The 16225-nt window shown below is 41.9% G+C and overlaps 1 protein-coding gene across 1 annotated transcript; it reads left to right on the forward strand.

The window, feature by feature from the left end:
* The first annotated feature begins 301 nt into the window (after window positions 1-301).
* On the forward strand, window positions 302-14753 carry LOC310791333 (phospholipase A2 inhibitor and Ly6/PLAUR domain-containing protein-like). The gene is made up of 5 exons (XM_083653022.1): window positions 302-394; window positions 8545-8661; window positions 8749-8895; window positions 9646-9759; window positions 13919-14753. The coding sequence occupies exons 1-5, from the start codon at window positions 349-351 to the stop codon at window positions 14119-14121; spliced, it is 627 nt and encodes a 208-aa protein (XP_083509148.1). The 5' UTR covers window positions 302-348; the 3' UTR covers window positions 14122-14753.
* The last annotated feature ends 1472 nt before the right edge of the window (window positions 14754-16225 follow it).

Genomic DNA, 16225 nt, shown 5'->3' on the forward strand with positions numbered 1-16225 from the left:
CACAAAGTGCTTCACAGAGAAACAGAGCAGAAATGAAAGTAAAACAGGGAGGTAAAAACACACAAGAAGCAACGATAAACAAGATCCATACATGATAAGCTACAGCTTCAGCCTACACCTTTTCGGTCCTTTTATGTATAATGTACATTATTACTGCAGTGCATCTATGTGAAACTGACAAATGTACCGAAATAAATTGCTATTACTACTTACTAGTTCCGTTTTATTGCTGTTATGATTGATGTGAGAGATAGATGTGAGGGGGGTGTGGCTGAGTGGATTTAGACTTGTCAGAACTACATAAAGCTCTAACTGCCCAAACTTTGAGCCACTTGGATTCCAGCCGCCATGCATCTGATTATTCTGATCCTTGGGAGTGTGCTTCTCCCCAAAGGCAAGTATTATTTTATTTTATTTATTTATTTATTACATTACATTACATTACATTACATTACATTACATTACATTATGTCATTTGGCAGACGCTTTTATGCAAAGCGACTTACAATAACACATTTTTGTCAGCAATAGAGCAATCAACTATGCAACACAGTCTATGACAACTACAACTTCTGAAGGAATAGTGGTAAAGGAATAAATAAATCAAAAAATAAATCAATAAATCATAAAATATATATATATATATATATATATATATATATATATATATATATAGATATATATAGATATACATACAGAGACAGAGATGCCGTGATCTCTCCATATAGACAGACATGCACCTAGTATCACTGCTATCATTTTTGGCAGTTTGTACGTGAAGAAACTAATACAATTACGGAGTTAAGCGGAGTATTGATCACTATAAGCAAATTATTTAAACATGTGTATAGGAATGATTCGGGACCAAGCTTTTTGATCAATATAAGCGGTTGATCACTATAACTGTGATCACTATAAGCAGATTCCACTGTATGTGTGTATATATATATATATATATATATATATATATATATATATATATATATATATATATATATATATATATATATATATATATATATATATATATATACGGCTCTGTCTATGCGAGACAGCTGTGTTTGAAACAGCTGGAGGCCATAACTTACTGTATGGCTTTTTTTAAGTCAATAACATTAATTTACTTTATATGTACTGTATTTGTGTAATACATACATTGGACGATTGGATGATTATGTTAGTTTGTCCAATTACTTTTGGTCCCTTAAAATGTAATTTTGGTCTCTTAACATGAAATGTAATTCCTACACTGTTCACCTGATTCAGATGTAAATGCCCTCAAATTAAAGATGGAATTCTGCAATGAAAGCACATCTTCTATGTCTGTGTGTGTATATAGATTAGATTAGATTAGATGTTCCTTTATACTCCCATACATCACCTACTGTGTGGAAGTGTGGGGAAATACATACATTACTCCAATCTTCATCCTTCAAAAGAGAGCCATAAGAATTATAAACAAAACCACTTCTAGAGAACTGACAAATCCATACTTCATCAAATTAAAAACACTAAAATTTAAAGACCTGGTTGCCTACAGAACGGTACAAATCATGTACAGAGCCAAAAACCAATGACTTCCTAACAGTATCCAAAAGCTGTTTCAAATGAGAGAAAGTCATCATGACTTAAGAGGAACCTGTTTGTTCAAAAAACAACTAGTCAGGACAAATACAAAATATCACTGTATCAGCGTTAAAGGAGTTAATCTGTGGAACAACTGTAGTGAGGAATTGATGTTATGTAGATCACTTAATCAATTCAAACGGAGGTTTAAAGACTTGATATTAAATAGATACAGAATGGATTCTATAATGTAACTATGTACGATTCAATTGTGAATGTTTGTAAATGTGTATGTGGGAGTGCGTGTGGGGGTTGGGGTTGGGGGGGTGGGTGGGGGGGGGGGTGGGTGGGAATCTGTGTGTGTGTGTGTGTGTGTGTGTGTGTGTGTGTGTGTGTGTGTGTGTGTGTGTGTGTGTGTGTGTGTGTGTGTGTGTGAGTGTGTGTGTGTGTGTGTGAGCGTATAAACACGCAAGTGTTTTAACATGTGTACATGCTATGCTACAAATGTACTAGGAACAACTCTAAAGTATGTGTGATATTATTATGGATATAATGTGAGTATGTACACATCTCTTACAGTATATATTAATACAGTAGTATAACATGTTATTACAGTATAATACTGTCATAAAAAGCCTATAGATATAAAACAGGGGGTAGGACTTGATAAGTATTAATTTCTTCCTACTCCTTTTCGGGCATGATAAACAAATGTAAATTGATTGTGAATTTGCTGTCTATTGTATGCTGTGAATTCCAATTGACTATGATTGTTTGGCACTTCTTGCCTATATATATATATATATATTTTTGTTGTTGTTGTTTTTACCATGTTCGAAATAAATCTAATCTAATCTAATCTAATATATATATATATATATATATATATATATATATATATATATATATATATATATATATATATATATATATATATATATATTAATCGCGATTAAATATTTTAATCGATTGACAGCCCTAATATATATATATATATATATATATATATATTAGGGCTGTCAATCGATTAAAATATTTAATCGCGATTAATCGCATGATTTCCATAGTTAATCACGATTAATCGCAAATTAATCACATTTTTTTAATCTGTTCTAAATCTACCTTAAACCGAGGTAGGCTACCTTAAACCTGAGAGCTTTGTGCAAAGATGCACTGTTGTATTAATATGGGTAGCTATTATCATTAGTATGGGTAAGTATTTGGCCATTGGTAATATTGCTATTATTGCTACTAGTTACTGGGAATACACATCTCTCAGGCTGCACTGTGTGAAGTTAATTGGTGCTATCCTCTACATCTCTCCAGCCACAGACAGGAGAGGCTGCGTGCATGCTCTCTCCCCCCTCTCTCTTTCTCTCTCGGTATCTCTCTCTCGCGTTCCCGTTCTCCGTCGGTCCCTCTCTCACTGCCTGTCTGCCTGTCTCGCTCGCTTTCTCTGCCTCTCTCCCTCTCTGTCTCCCCCCCCCCCCCCCCCCCCCCGTTCTCCGTCTGTCTGTCTCTCACTCTCTCTGCCACAGTGAGACGAGACAGACGGGGAGAGCTGACGCGCTCCCTCTCTCTCTCTCTCACCGAAAATGCAGGACATCTTTCTCAATTTGAAGCTGCTGAACTTGCCAATATACCCATTTTATTCCTCCTTTTCTGCTCACGGAGCTTTGTTTCTGCTTGGTATCAACGTTAATGCTTCCTGATTTCCAAAACTACGGCGCGGACCAAGGCTCAAACATCACAGAACCTGTGTTTGAAACAGCTGGAGGCCATAACTTACTGTATGGATTTTTTAAGTCAATAACATTAATTTACTTTATATGTACTGTATTTGTAATACATACATTGGACGATTGGATGATTATGTTAGTTTGTCTAATTACTTTTGGTCCCTTAAAATGTAATTTTGGTCTGTTAACATGAAATGTAATTCCTACACTGTTCACCTGATTCAGATGTAAATGCGCTCAAATTAAAGATGGAATTCTGCAATGAAAGCACATCTTCTATGTCTGTGTGTGTGTGTTTATATATATATATATATATATATATATATATATATATATATATATATATATATATATATATATATATATATATATATATAATAAAGGCAGGAGCGTCTGTACTATATGTATGAATATACTATGTCTGTGTACTTTGTGTATCTCGAGAACAGTTCGTCGAATCGACTTCAAACTCTGACTGACAGAGTGCACTGCCAAATTTCATGCAATTTGGACATGTGCATAATCTTAGTGCTACCTACTGGCAACACAAAAAGGGGTTTGACTCAAGAACTGTTTGTAAACACAGGTGCAAGCAAAACAGTAATGAGGGTTTCCAACTTCCGTAAAAAAGGCCCATTTGGCATAGCGCCACCTACTGGCAACACAAAAATGGGTTTATCTCAAGAACCGACTTTTGACTTCAAAAGTGGGGAGTGTGCTGCTGGGAACCTGAGAGAGAGCAGTGCCGAATGTCGTGCTATTCGACATAGCCCCACCTACTGGCAACACATAAAGTGGTTTATCTCGAGAACCCTTTGTCCAATTGTCTTCAAACTGGGGGGTGCGTAGCTGGGAACCCGACAGAGTGCAGTGCCAAATTTCATGCAATTCAGACATGCCCATAGGCATAGCACTACCTACTGGCAACAAGAAGAGTGGTTTATGTCGAGAATCGTTGATCCGATCGACTTCAAACTTGGGAGTGCGCAGCTGGGAACCCAATGGAGTGCAGTGCCAAATTTCATGCAATTCCAACACGTGCATATAGTTATAGCGCCACCTACTGACAACAGAAAAAGTGGCTCATCTGGAGAACCGTTTGTCCAATCGACTTCAAACGCCAGGTCCCGTATTCGAACCGACGTCTGTCGTGTCCCAGGTCCTTTCTGTGTGGAGTTTGCATGTTCTCCCCGTGTTTGTGTGGGTTTTCTCCGGGTGCTCTGGTTTCCTCCCACCATCAAAGACATGTATGTTACGGTTAATACTCCTGTCAGTGCCTCTGACCAAGGCAATGGCAAAAGAACTGGAGTTGGTCCCCGCGCGCTGCACTGCGGCTGCCCACTGCTCCTAGATCTAGGAAGGTTCCTAGTAGAGGATGGGTCAAATGCAGAGGTTGAATTCCCCCATGGGGATAAATAAAGGATAACTAAACTAAAATAACTATAAGGGAACCCAACAAAGTGCAGTGCCGAGGTTCATGCAATTCAGACATAGTGATCATCAGAGTGTATCACGTTATAAAGTATGTTATAAATATAGCCATGTTATAAACAACTAAGCAATGCTGGTGGTCCGTATGGAAACAGTGTTACTCAAAATGGTTAAAAGTGATATCAATTTGGTCATTCAATGGTATTTTACTAGCCTGCAGGGATAGCGGAACGCATCTGAACTTGGGGGGGCCGGGGGGCGTGTCCCCCCGTCGGGGGGGCGGTGCCCCCCCCCCCCCCCACACACACACACACACACACGTCTGTGAACCACCATCATTGATTATTATTATTATCATCATATAAAGATTTTGGTCGTTTGAAGCCAGATTCATATAGGAATATCTCATTTTAAATTAACATTAGGATTAGACGGTTGTGATGTCAGTATTCAGTCTTAACAATCATATATTTGCTCCTTTTCTCACTCACTCCTATGTCACCACCTGCTCTCACTGCAGGGTTTGAGATTCAACTTTTTTTTATCACCAGCCAATATGGCTGCTAGATTTTAAAGTTAGGAGCCAATTAATTTCAACTAGCCAAAATGTTTTTCTTGAAATAAACCAGAATATGAGGGCGACTGGGTTTTACAGCAGGGCTATTCAACTAAATTGTTCAGGGGGCCACATTGTCAGAAACCTAAGGGACCGGGGGCCGGACCGTTCCCCGAGCCAGTACACTTGACACAATGCGCCACCATATTTTTGCAGCCGCGCTGGAACTATTATTAATTAGGGGGTGCTGTAAGGAATGGAATCTCGGCAGCGCCGAAGAAAATTTTATGTTTTTTGGACTTTTATCCATATTTAGAAGAATATTTAATTTTAAATTAACATTAGGATTATACTGTTGTGATGTCATTATTCAGTATCTTCTCCTTTTCTATTATTAGTATTAGTATTAATATTAAATACTGAGTATCTCATGAAAAACTATTAATATTGCATCTTTTGTGTTTAGCTCCGTCTCACAGCAGGCCCGGCTCCAGAACCAAATTACAGAGGGGGCCTGCCCCTAGCTTGGGGGGGGCAAGGGGGGTCCGGGGGGATTCTCCCCCGGAAGAAGATTTTGTACATTTTAAAGTAAAATTCGTCAAACTGGTGCATTTGAGAGCAAAAGGAAGAGGCTAAATCTATGAGGAACTACAGACATCTCTAATGTGTTGTGACTTTACAAATAGGCCTAAACAATTAATATTAAATGTATTTACACATTGTGCACAAATTGCATTCATTGTGACAAATTTACAATAGTTAATTAATATCCAGCCAGAATCATTGCAAATGGAGGTTCAAAGTAACAGTTAGCAATAGCATTCAGTTAATCAATGCCTAATGACAGCCAGATTCCGTTTTAAACTTTAAAACAGAAAAACGGAAAAACGTTTTTAGCACACACACAAAAAAAAAAAAAAAAAATGAATGGGGGGGCCAGTTTAGGGAATGGGGGGGCCCGGCCCGGTCAGGCCCCCCTCCAACGCCGGGCCTGTCTCACAGAATTGTAACATTGTAGTGCAGCAAGAAAGGAAAACTACTGTAAACATTTGAACCACATTTCTTGTTTAGAACCTATAGCTAGCAACATCGCCATCTCCTGAAAAACATTAATATTGCACCTTTCTTGTGGCTACATCACAGCATCTACTGAAAAACATTTATAGTGGATCTGACTTGTTTAGTTCACTTTAGATTCACATCACATCTGAAAAACAACCAGTCGAGTGTAATAAGTAAATGAGGTTTAATTGTAAAAAAAAAAAAAAAAAAAAAAAAAATCTAAAAAAAAAAAAGATTTTTTTTTTTTTTTTTTTTAGGAACTGAAAAGTACACGGGCCGCGGCCCGGGTGGCCCGGGCGGTTCCGCGATCCCTGCTAGCCTGGTAAACCAGCCTGTCACTTGAACTCACATTTCATTTGGTTCTGCGTGACGGTCTGGCCCCAACTCTTCACCCAGTCCTTAGCAGGGGCGGGAGCATGGGCGGATGTAGTTGCCTTGACAGACAACTCCTTCAGCCAATCAGGGTCGGATCCAGTCACACCCAAATCCACTCGGGAGAATGGCAAAAACAAAAGCCGAGAAACTCCGCGGTTGCGGCGATACTCCTGTTCTTGTTTATTCAATCAATCAATCAATCAAACCTTTATTGTCAGATGCTTGGTCCATAGATGACACATACACAATTACAAAATAAGGGCATAATAAAAGAACAAAAGTACATTATAAAAGAGAGTCATACCAGAGTTTCCACATATGTGACTGGTATCTCACAGTGCTTAGCCCAGGATCAGTGAGCAACTTAATGATAACATTCTGAGACACGTTCAATCTACAGATGAACCTGTACCTCAGATTTCTCAGGAGCGCCTGGAAAGTGGCCACCCCCACCTTACAGAACAGGTCACTAGCACTGCTCCACAAGGGCTTTTTCAGTAAGATGCGCATGCAATCATTATAGGCAACCTGAAGTTTATGCATGCTTGTCTTCTTAAACTTAGCCCACAAGGGGGCAGTATAGAGAGGGGTACAGTAAGCCCTAAAGAGTGTGATCTTTATAGCATCAGAACAGGAGTGGAATTTCCTGACCAACATGTTAGCCTGAATGTATAACACACGCCGCTGTCTATACATATCATCATCATCACCCATATGGTCAGTGATGAAGTGGCCCAGATATTTGGTTTTGTCACAGACACATAGAGCATGCTCAGACAAAAGAAAGACAGGAAAAGCAAGATCCCGGTCCTCTTTCGTTCTACAGATCATAACAACACTCTTCTTAGCATTGTATTTAACATCAAATTGGACCCCGTAATCAGAACAGATATTCAGCAGATGTTGAAACCCAGCGCTGCTGGGGGAGAAGATTGCCAGGTCATCCGCATACATAAGGTGGTTAATCAAGGCGTTACCGAACATACATCCTGTTCTGCAGTCTCTTAGCTGGACAGAGAGATCATCCATATATAAATTAAAGAGGACAGGGGAGAGTAGCCCCCCCTGCCGTACCCCATTACCAACACAGAATATTGTTGTTATTGAGTCTATTTCTGCAATAACTGCACTTTATGGCTGTTTAAACTAGACAAACGCTGACATTACTTCTCGAGACGATCAGGCAAGGAGGCGGCCATTATTGTTTTGTTAGTGCAGTGCTAGTAGCGTTCCTGATTGGCCAACTTGCGCTGTCAATCACAGCGCAGTCGCTGATTGGCTCTTCCGCTCTTCCGCTTCTGCTAAACCCCCCCACTGGCTTTGGGGCCAGACCGTCACGCAGTATTTTACTGCCATGTAACATAACTAACGTTAGCCGCTAGCATTAGCCACAGTAGTCCATTACCCACAATGCATTGCGCTGTTAAAGGGCTCATGCTAAAAACGGGTCCATTGGAGTGAATGGAGATGTTGCAGCTCTCCTATGATGGCTCTGGCTCTACAGTAAATTATCACATGGGAAAAATAATTAAAAAACATTTTTCACATGAGTGGGAAAGGCGGGAGTTGGCCGTGACGTAGGATGCAACCAAATCTGACATTTTAGACGGCCCAAAAAAATCAACCCATAGATGGCACATTTCCTGCTGAAAATGATACAGCTGGTACAACTGTAACAGTTTGGTCTCAAATGTGGAGATTTTGACCAGAATCCTTCACACACCACACCAAAAGCCACATTGTTCTAAACCTGGGAAAAAAGTGTTTTGGGGTTTAGTCCTGCTTTAACTTGTCTGACTTCACCTGTTCTCTCAGCCTCCAGCCTGACATGCCATGAATGCGTTCCTGGACTTTCAGGAGTCTGCACAGACACAACCAAAGATTGTTCCTCGCCCGGTCAATGTGCATCTTTAAGAGTCGTTTCATACCTTGGTATGTAGCAGGCATGGTTTTTATTTATGCAAGTAATACTCTTTTGTATTTGACCTAATTTGACAAAGGCTACTGTTTGTTGTGCAGGTAATAGAGAACTTCTCAATGTCACTGTGAAGTCTTGTGCTAAGGCTGTACAGTGTGTGGGCGGCTCGCTCAACTTTGGAATCACCAGGATTTTAACAGACGGCAAGTGTTGCTCCACTGACCTCTGCAACTCCCAACCTGCTCCTGGTAACTTCCTTACTGTGTTTTGATAATCAGACGTGCACCCCGCAATCTCCACCCATGCCTCTAATCTGTAAATGTGTGAATTAAGACGCTGTAATACGAATTTATTTGTTATATTCTCAAGATGCATTTTGTTGTAATTAGGGATGGGTATCGTTTCATATTTTTCGCTACCGGTGCTAAAACGATACTTCTAAAACGATACTTCTAAAACCGGTACCGGTGCCTAAACAGTGCCTGAAACGGTACTTAAAAAAAAAAATTAAAGCATATTTAAATCTATTTTTTATTTAAAGAGGCTGTAAAGAGGATTTCAAACAATAATTTGACGTGTTTAAGAAACCTTAAGCCCTAGAATGTTAGTGAAGGTGCCCGTTTCGGAGCACCGGAGGGCGGATGTTTCACTCAGCAGCTCGGGCATGGCACCTAAATGAGGCATCTAAACCTGGGTTGCAATTCGGTACCGGTAGTATTGGTTGTAAAAGTACCGGTACCATATTGGTACCTTGTTTCGGTACCCAACCCTAGTTGTAATGTGTTAGTGTGTGTGTGTGTGTGTGTGTGTGTGTGTGTGTGTGTGTGTGTGTGTGTGTGTGTGTGTGTGTGTGTGTGTGTGTGTGTGTGTGTGTGTGTGTGTGTGTGTGTGTGTGTGTGTGTGTGTGTGTGTGTGTGTGTGTGTGTGTGTGTGTGTGTGTGTGTGTTGAATTGTTCATGTATGGTAGCACTATAAACAATGTAAGCTTAATCTTACAGCGGCCCGTGATGACACTTCTCCCAATGATAAAAAGTGCTATGGCTGCACAATTGCAAACTGCAACAGTGTTTTAAACTGCTTGGGGGATGAGGACCACTGCGTCTCAGCAACAGGTAACAGGCCTGATATGGCACCAGACAACTCACTCTATTTCATATGACTCAGTCAGCTCATAGGAATGTTTAGTGATTCAGATAAAGAGACATGGTAAAGCAATAAAACAGTGGTTCCCGAGAAGGTTGAAAAAAACCAAGTTCACTCTTGTTGCCGTCATGTTTACGCATTCTATGACCACTAGGGGTGTCACAATATATCGTCCCACGAAATTTCGCGATAGTAAAACGTCACGATATGTATCGTTGAGATGAAATCTCATATCGCAAAAAAAAAAAAAAAAAAAAAAAAAAATTCAAAAAATAGACTAAGAAACGTCTTTGTTGTTGAAGTTCAATGTGTGGAAAGTAGTTCAGTTGAACAAGTCTCTGAAGAGACACATGAGAAGTTATACAGGAGAGAAACCATTCAATTGAGTTTCTGGCAAAACTGTTTACTTGACAGGAAAAACTGAAGATGCATAAAAAATAGATTAAGAAAAGTCTTGTTGTTTGAGTTTGAAGAAAAACTGAAGATGCATAATGAGAATTTATACTGCTGAGAAACCTTTTAGTTCAAAGTAAATCTAAGTGACGGTGTAACTCATTCTATTTCAAGATAAGCCTTATCTCCAATCTCATGTTTTTTCTAGTTGTTATTGTAATAACAATTTCCCACAACAGCATGTTTTGTATTTGTGCATTTCAAATAAAATACTACTTTTCCAGTCATATATTGTCATTATTCAAGTTTAAAAAAATATTGTTAAAATCGTATCGTATCGTATCGTTATCGTGAACCCAGTATCGTGATACGTATCGTATCGTGAACTGAGTGTATCGTGACACCCCTAATGACCACACTGAACAAAGTTGAGTAATTACAAATTCATATATCAGACACCTTAGAGATGATGTGTGCCAAAAATATTTGTCCTATCTTTATGTTAACATACTTTACTAACCTTTTGTTTGGGAGCTTTGATGCAACTACGCTCTTCTCGTGGTGCAACCAGGAAGTAAACAGTTCTGGTCATGTGACAATTTACACTAAACATGTGACACTGCACATATTTCATTTAAAAAAATGTGGAAATGCATTGATACATCATTGAGTAGGCAACATGTTTAGAGCCTTAGGCTGAATTCACACGCCTTGCCTTTACCCACGCTTTTTAATAGGCGTCCGTTTTAGTCAACGAGGCTGTGTACACCGTGCGCCTGAGCGTGAACCCTGCGTGTACCCACGCCTTGCCTGTGCCTTGCCGATTTTATCGAATAGGCGTGAGTTCTATTTCGCTTAGTTCACACAGACAATCTACGCCTTGCCTTGCCTCAACCCACGCCTACGCCGAGCTGGCCGTGAACCTGTTACACGCTTTTGCGATCACACCGCACGCCGAACCTGGAGCCGAGTCACAAGCGCCTCTCCTCTCACCCGACTGTATTTTTTCACGTGTTGTCCAGAATTGTCATGGGTAGCCTCTAGGTAAAATAAATCTGATATATTTAATGTTCTATTGATGCTGGATATGTATAACCAGGTCTGACTATAGTCGGACATTTTAGAGAGGTGATCTTGCAAGAATATGTGCTGGCACAACAACATTGTCCATCTTGCTTCTTCGGTCGCTATTCTCTCTCATGAAGATTTGTTTGCCGACAGGGAGAAAGCCCCACGTGATAGCCACCCGTCAATCTCTCTCTCGCTCTCTCTCTCTGCTCAATACTGTTGTAGAAACTCAATTTTATTTTGAAATTCAGTTGACTTCGCCAGTTCCCACGGATATTGTCGCGTTTTTCTTTCATGGCTTGACAGAAAAGCCTGCCTGCACGCGCCTTGTCGGCGTGAAAATAGAACTCTCGCCTATTCGATAAAATCGGCAAGGCACAGGCAAGGCGTGGGTACACGCAGGGTTCACGCTCAGGCGCCCGGTGTACACAGCCTCGTTGACTAAGGCTGGTTTCACACCGACGACCCAAGCCTTGCCTTGCCTCAACCCACGCCTACGCCGAGCTGGGCGTGAACCTGTTACACGCTTTTGCGATCACACCGCACGCCTTTTGCACGCCGAACCTGGAGCCGAGTCACAAGCGCCTCTCCTCTCTCCCGACTGTATTTTTTCACGTGTTGTCCAGAATTGTCATGGGTAGCCTCTAGGTAAAATAAATCGGATATATTTAATGTTATATTGATGCTGGATATGTATAACCAGGTCTGACTATAGTCGGACATTTTAGAGAGGTGATCTTGCAAGAATATGTGCTGGCACAACAACATTGTCCATCTTGCTTCTTCGGTCGCTATTCTCTCTCATGAAGATTTGTTTGCCGACAGGGAGAAAGCCCCACGTGATAGCCACCCGTCAATCTCTCTCTCGCTCTCTCTCTCTGCTCAATGCTGTTGTAGAAACTCCATTTTATTTTGAAATTCAGTTGACTTTGCCAGTTCCCACGGATATTGTCGCGTTTTTCTTTCATGGCTTGACAGAAAAGCCTGCCTGCACGCGCCTTGTCGGCGTGAAAATAGAACTCTCGCCTATTCGATAAAATCGGCAAGGCACAGGCAAGGCGTGGGTACACGCAGGGTTCACGCTCAGGCGTCCGGTGTACACAGCCTCGTTGACTAAAACGGACGCCTATTAAAAAGCGTGGGTAAAGGCAAGGCATAGGCAAGGCTTGGGTCGCCGGTGTGAAACCAGCCTAAAACGGACGCCTATTTAAAAGCGTGGGTAAAGGCAAGGCATAGGCAAGGCTTGGGTCGTCGGTGTGAACGAAGCCTTTTGAAGCCGACAAGGCGCGTGCAGGCAGACTTCTTCTGTCAAGCCATGAAAGAAAAACGCGACAATATCCGTCGGAAATGGCGAAGTCAACTGAATTTCAAAATAAAATTGAGTTACTACAACAGTTTTGAGCAGAGAGAGAGAGAGAGAGAGTGATTGACGGGTGGCTATCACGTGGGGCTTTCTCCCTGTCGGCAAACAAATCTTCATGAGAGAGAATAGCGACCAAAGAAGCAAGATGGACAATGTTGTTGTGCCAGCACATATTCTTGCAAGATCACCTCTCTAAAATGTCCGACTATAGTCAGACCTGGTTATACATATCCAGCATCAATAGAACATTAAATATATCAGATTTATTTTACCTAGAGGCTACCCATGACAATTCTGGACAATACGTGAAAAAATACAGTCGGGAGAGAGGAGAGGCGCTTGTGACTCGGCTCCAGGTTCGGCGTGCAAAAGGCGTGCGGTGTGATCGCAAAAGCGTGTAACAGGTTCACGCCCAGCTCGGCGTAGGCGTGGGTTGAGGCAAGGCAAGGCGTAGGTTGTCTGTGTGAAAGAAGCGTTAGGCTTCGTTCACACCGACGACCCAAGCCTTGCCTATGCCTTGCCTTTACCCACGCTTTTAAATAGGCGTCCGTTTTAGTCAACGAGGCTGTGTACACCGGGCGCCTGAGCGTGAACCCTGCGTGTACCCACGCCTTGCCTGTGCCTTGCCGATTTTATCGAATAGGCGAGAGTTCTATTTTCACGCCGACAAGGCGCGTGCAGGCAGGCTTTTCTGTCAAGCCATGAAAGAAAAACGCGACAATATCCGTGGGAACTGGCAAAGTCAACTGAATTTCAAAATAAAATGGAGTTTCTACAACAGTATTGAGCAGAGAGAGAGAGCGAGAGAGAGATTGACGGGTGGCTATCACGTGGGGCTTTTTCCCTGTCGGCAAACAAATCTTCATGAGAGAGAATAGCGACCGAAGAAGCAAGATGGACAATGTTGTTGTGCCAGCACATATTCTTGCAAGATCACCTCTCTAAAATGTCCGACTATAGTCAAACCTGGTTATACATATCCAGCATCAATAGAACATTAAATATATCAGATGTATTTTACCTAGAGGCTACCCATGACAATTCTGGACAACACGTGAAAAAATACAGTCGGGAGAGAGGAGAGGCGCTTGTGACTCGGCTCCAGGTTCGGCGTGCAAAAGGCGTGCGGGGTGATCACAAAAGCGTGTAACAGGTTCACGCCCAGCTCGGCGTAGGCGTGGGTTGAGGCAAGGCAAGGCGTAGCTTGTCTGTGTGAACTAAGCGTTATAACTGAAAATGTTTTTACGGGCACTATTATGACCGGTGGGATTGAGCAGTCACTAACATTGTTTTGGTTCTCATAGTGTCTCAGGCAGGTCAGGAGGTGACGATGAAGGGCTGCGCCTCCAAGTCCATCTGCGCTGCAGGTCTAGCAGATGCAGAGGCGGAAGCCGGCATAAAACACATTCACTGCTGTGACGGAGAAATGTGCAATGGCGCCGGCAGCACCGGTGTTAGCCTCCTCCTCCTGGTGGCTCCGATGGTCTCTTTTGCCCTGTTCTTTTAACTGACGGAGACCAAATAACACCATTCAGTTCCCCTCCTCCTCACCTCTGTATGCAACCCAGTCGCAAAGCCAGGCCAGATTAGTACCCCCATTATTATTTACCCCACCCGCCGAGTGAAATGTTATATGGTCTCTCCTCATTCTGAATACAGTTGAATCGCTTGCTTTGATAACTAAGAAAGAAAGTGTGCCATGCATTTGTCTCCAAAGCCTGATGCTGTTGATTTTATCATGCCACTACCAACATTTCCTCCATTTTCTTTGTTTAAAACCGACCCGACGGCAGAATAAAGACCGCCTCTATTTTCATCTGATTGGACAACAGAGAATGACAGTGACAGGGGGCGTTTTCACAACAAAACAGGGTCATTTTAAACTCGGAGCGCCCCAAGAGGAAGTGAAAATAATTAGAGCTGCAGAAATCACATCCTGTCTGGTCAAGGCCAAACAAACAAACAAGCCATTTCATAGCAACAAGCATTCTCTCTTCAGACCATATCACTTTTGTTCATACTGCTGTTGTTGTTGTTGTTGTTTGAAGATGTATAAAGGTCAGTGTGTTTACTTTTGCAAGCTACGTTTTTGCCCCGCATTAAAATTTTTACCTTAATAAATGTCAACTCTGAATATTCATTTCACTTTTCACACAGCTCAGATAAAGACAATCCAAAATAATGGAATACTTTTAAATAATTCTGCTCACAACAAAGCTAAAAATCAATGGGTTATTTATATGACCGCTCGAGGTCTGTAGGCATTGATACACGTACTGTATCTCGAAATGTTGATATGTAAAGTATTTCTGATTCACCATGTTGGTTAAAACTTTTGATCTCTCAATCGTGTCTGTGTGGGTCGGTCGCTGATGCTGACGCTGTTCATGTTCTATGTTGCTGAGATGAGTGTGGTTTACAGCATGCTTCGGTCGCTTGTTCCTATTCTGTCGAACTGAAGTGGTGTGTGTGTGTGTGTGTGTGTGTGTGTGTGTGTGTGTGTGTGTAGGTCGCTGTTAAATCTCCTATGGTGCGTTTGCGTCACTACAGCTTTATCGCTTTATCGGGGGATGGGTTGGGCGACGGGCATGCGCAAGCATGGGCACGCACTGGCACAGACATAAATCGGCGCCCCTGATTCCATTCAAGTTTTAAGACAATGTGCAATACAAGTGCCAACTTCTTAGAAGGAAACCGCAAACAGCTGGAGAGATGGCGGAGCAACCGATGGAGCTGTATGGGAAGATGGCGTGGCGAAAAAGAATGGCGGCGGCAATGGCGGTTGAGTGTGCGAGTGAGAATGAATCAGAAAGTGATGAGGATACAAGGGATCTTGAAAATAAACGTAATCGTGTATCAAGTAGTAACTCAAGTGACGGTGGCTATCAGGAAGTGAAGAAAGTGAGGCAAGGGAGTGAGGGTTCGTATATTGTAGGAATGAGAGCGAAGTCAAAAGTGGATGGAATTTTCAGTAACCTGCATGAGTTGGGAAAGTTTATGGAAAAGAAAGTTGGTGTGGTAAAAGCGATAAGGGTAACTAGAAGTGGGTTGGTAGTAATAGATTGTGTGTCACAGGATCAGGGAATGAAAGTAATTGAGATAGGTAAGTATAAGCAGTGTATGGTTGAGTGCTTTAAACTAAGCAAAGAGCCGATGAAGAAAGGAGTAGTCAGTGGTGTGCCGCTTGATGTGGAGGTGGAGTTATTTGAGGAACAGGTAGAGAGTGTGTATGAGGCCAGAAGGATGTTTAGGTTTGTAGAAGGTAAGAAAGAGGATAGTTTATCTGTGTGTCTGTCTTTTAGTGAAGGGATTCCGGAAAGAGTGTTCCTGGACAGTGTGAGCTACAGGGTGAGGCCCTATGAAGGGGCGCCGCTCAGATGTTTCAGTTGTCCAGAGTATGGTCATGTAGCTGCGGTGTGTAGAGGAGATAAAAGGTGTGGTCGGTGTGGGAAGGAAGATTGTGATATGAGGTATGGCAATGAGTGTGAACAGCAGGTGAAATGCCTGCATTGTGAGGGAAAGCGCTATACAGGATCAGCACAGTGCCCAAAAAGAATCCGAGAAGGAATAGTGAGTAAAGTCAGAGAAAAGAAAGGGTTGTCATATGCTGA

This window comes from Poromitra crassiceps (assembly GCF_964638095.1).
Source record: "Poromitra crassiceps genome assembly, chromosome: 16".
Lineage (NCBI taxonomy): Eukaryota > Metazoa > Chordata > Actinopteri > Beryciformes > Melamphaidae > Poromitra > Poromitra crassiceps.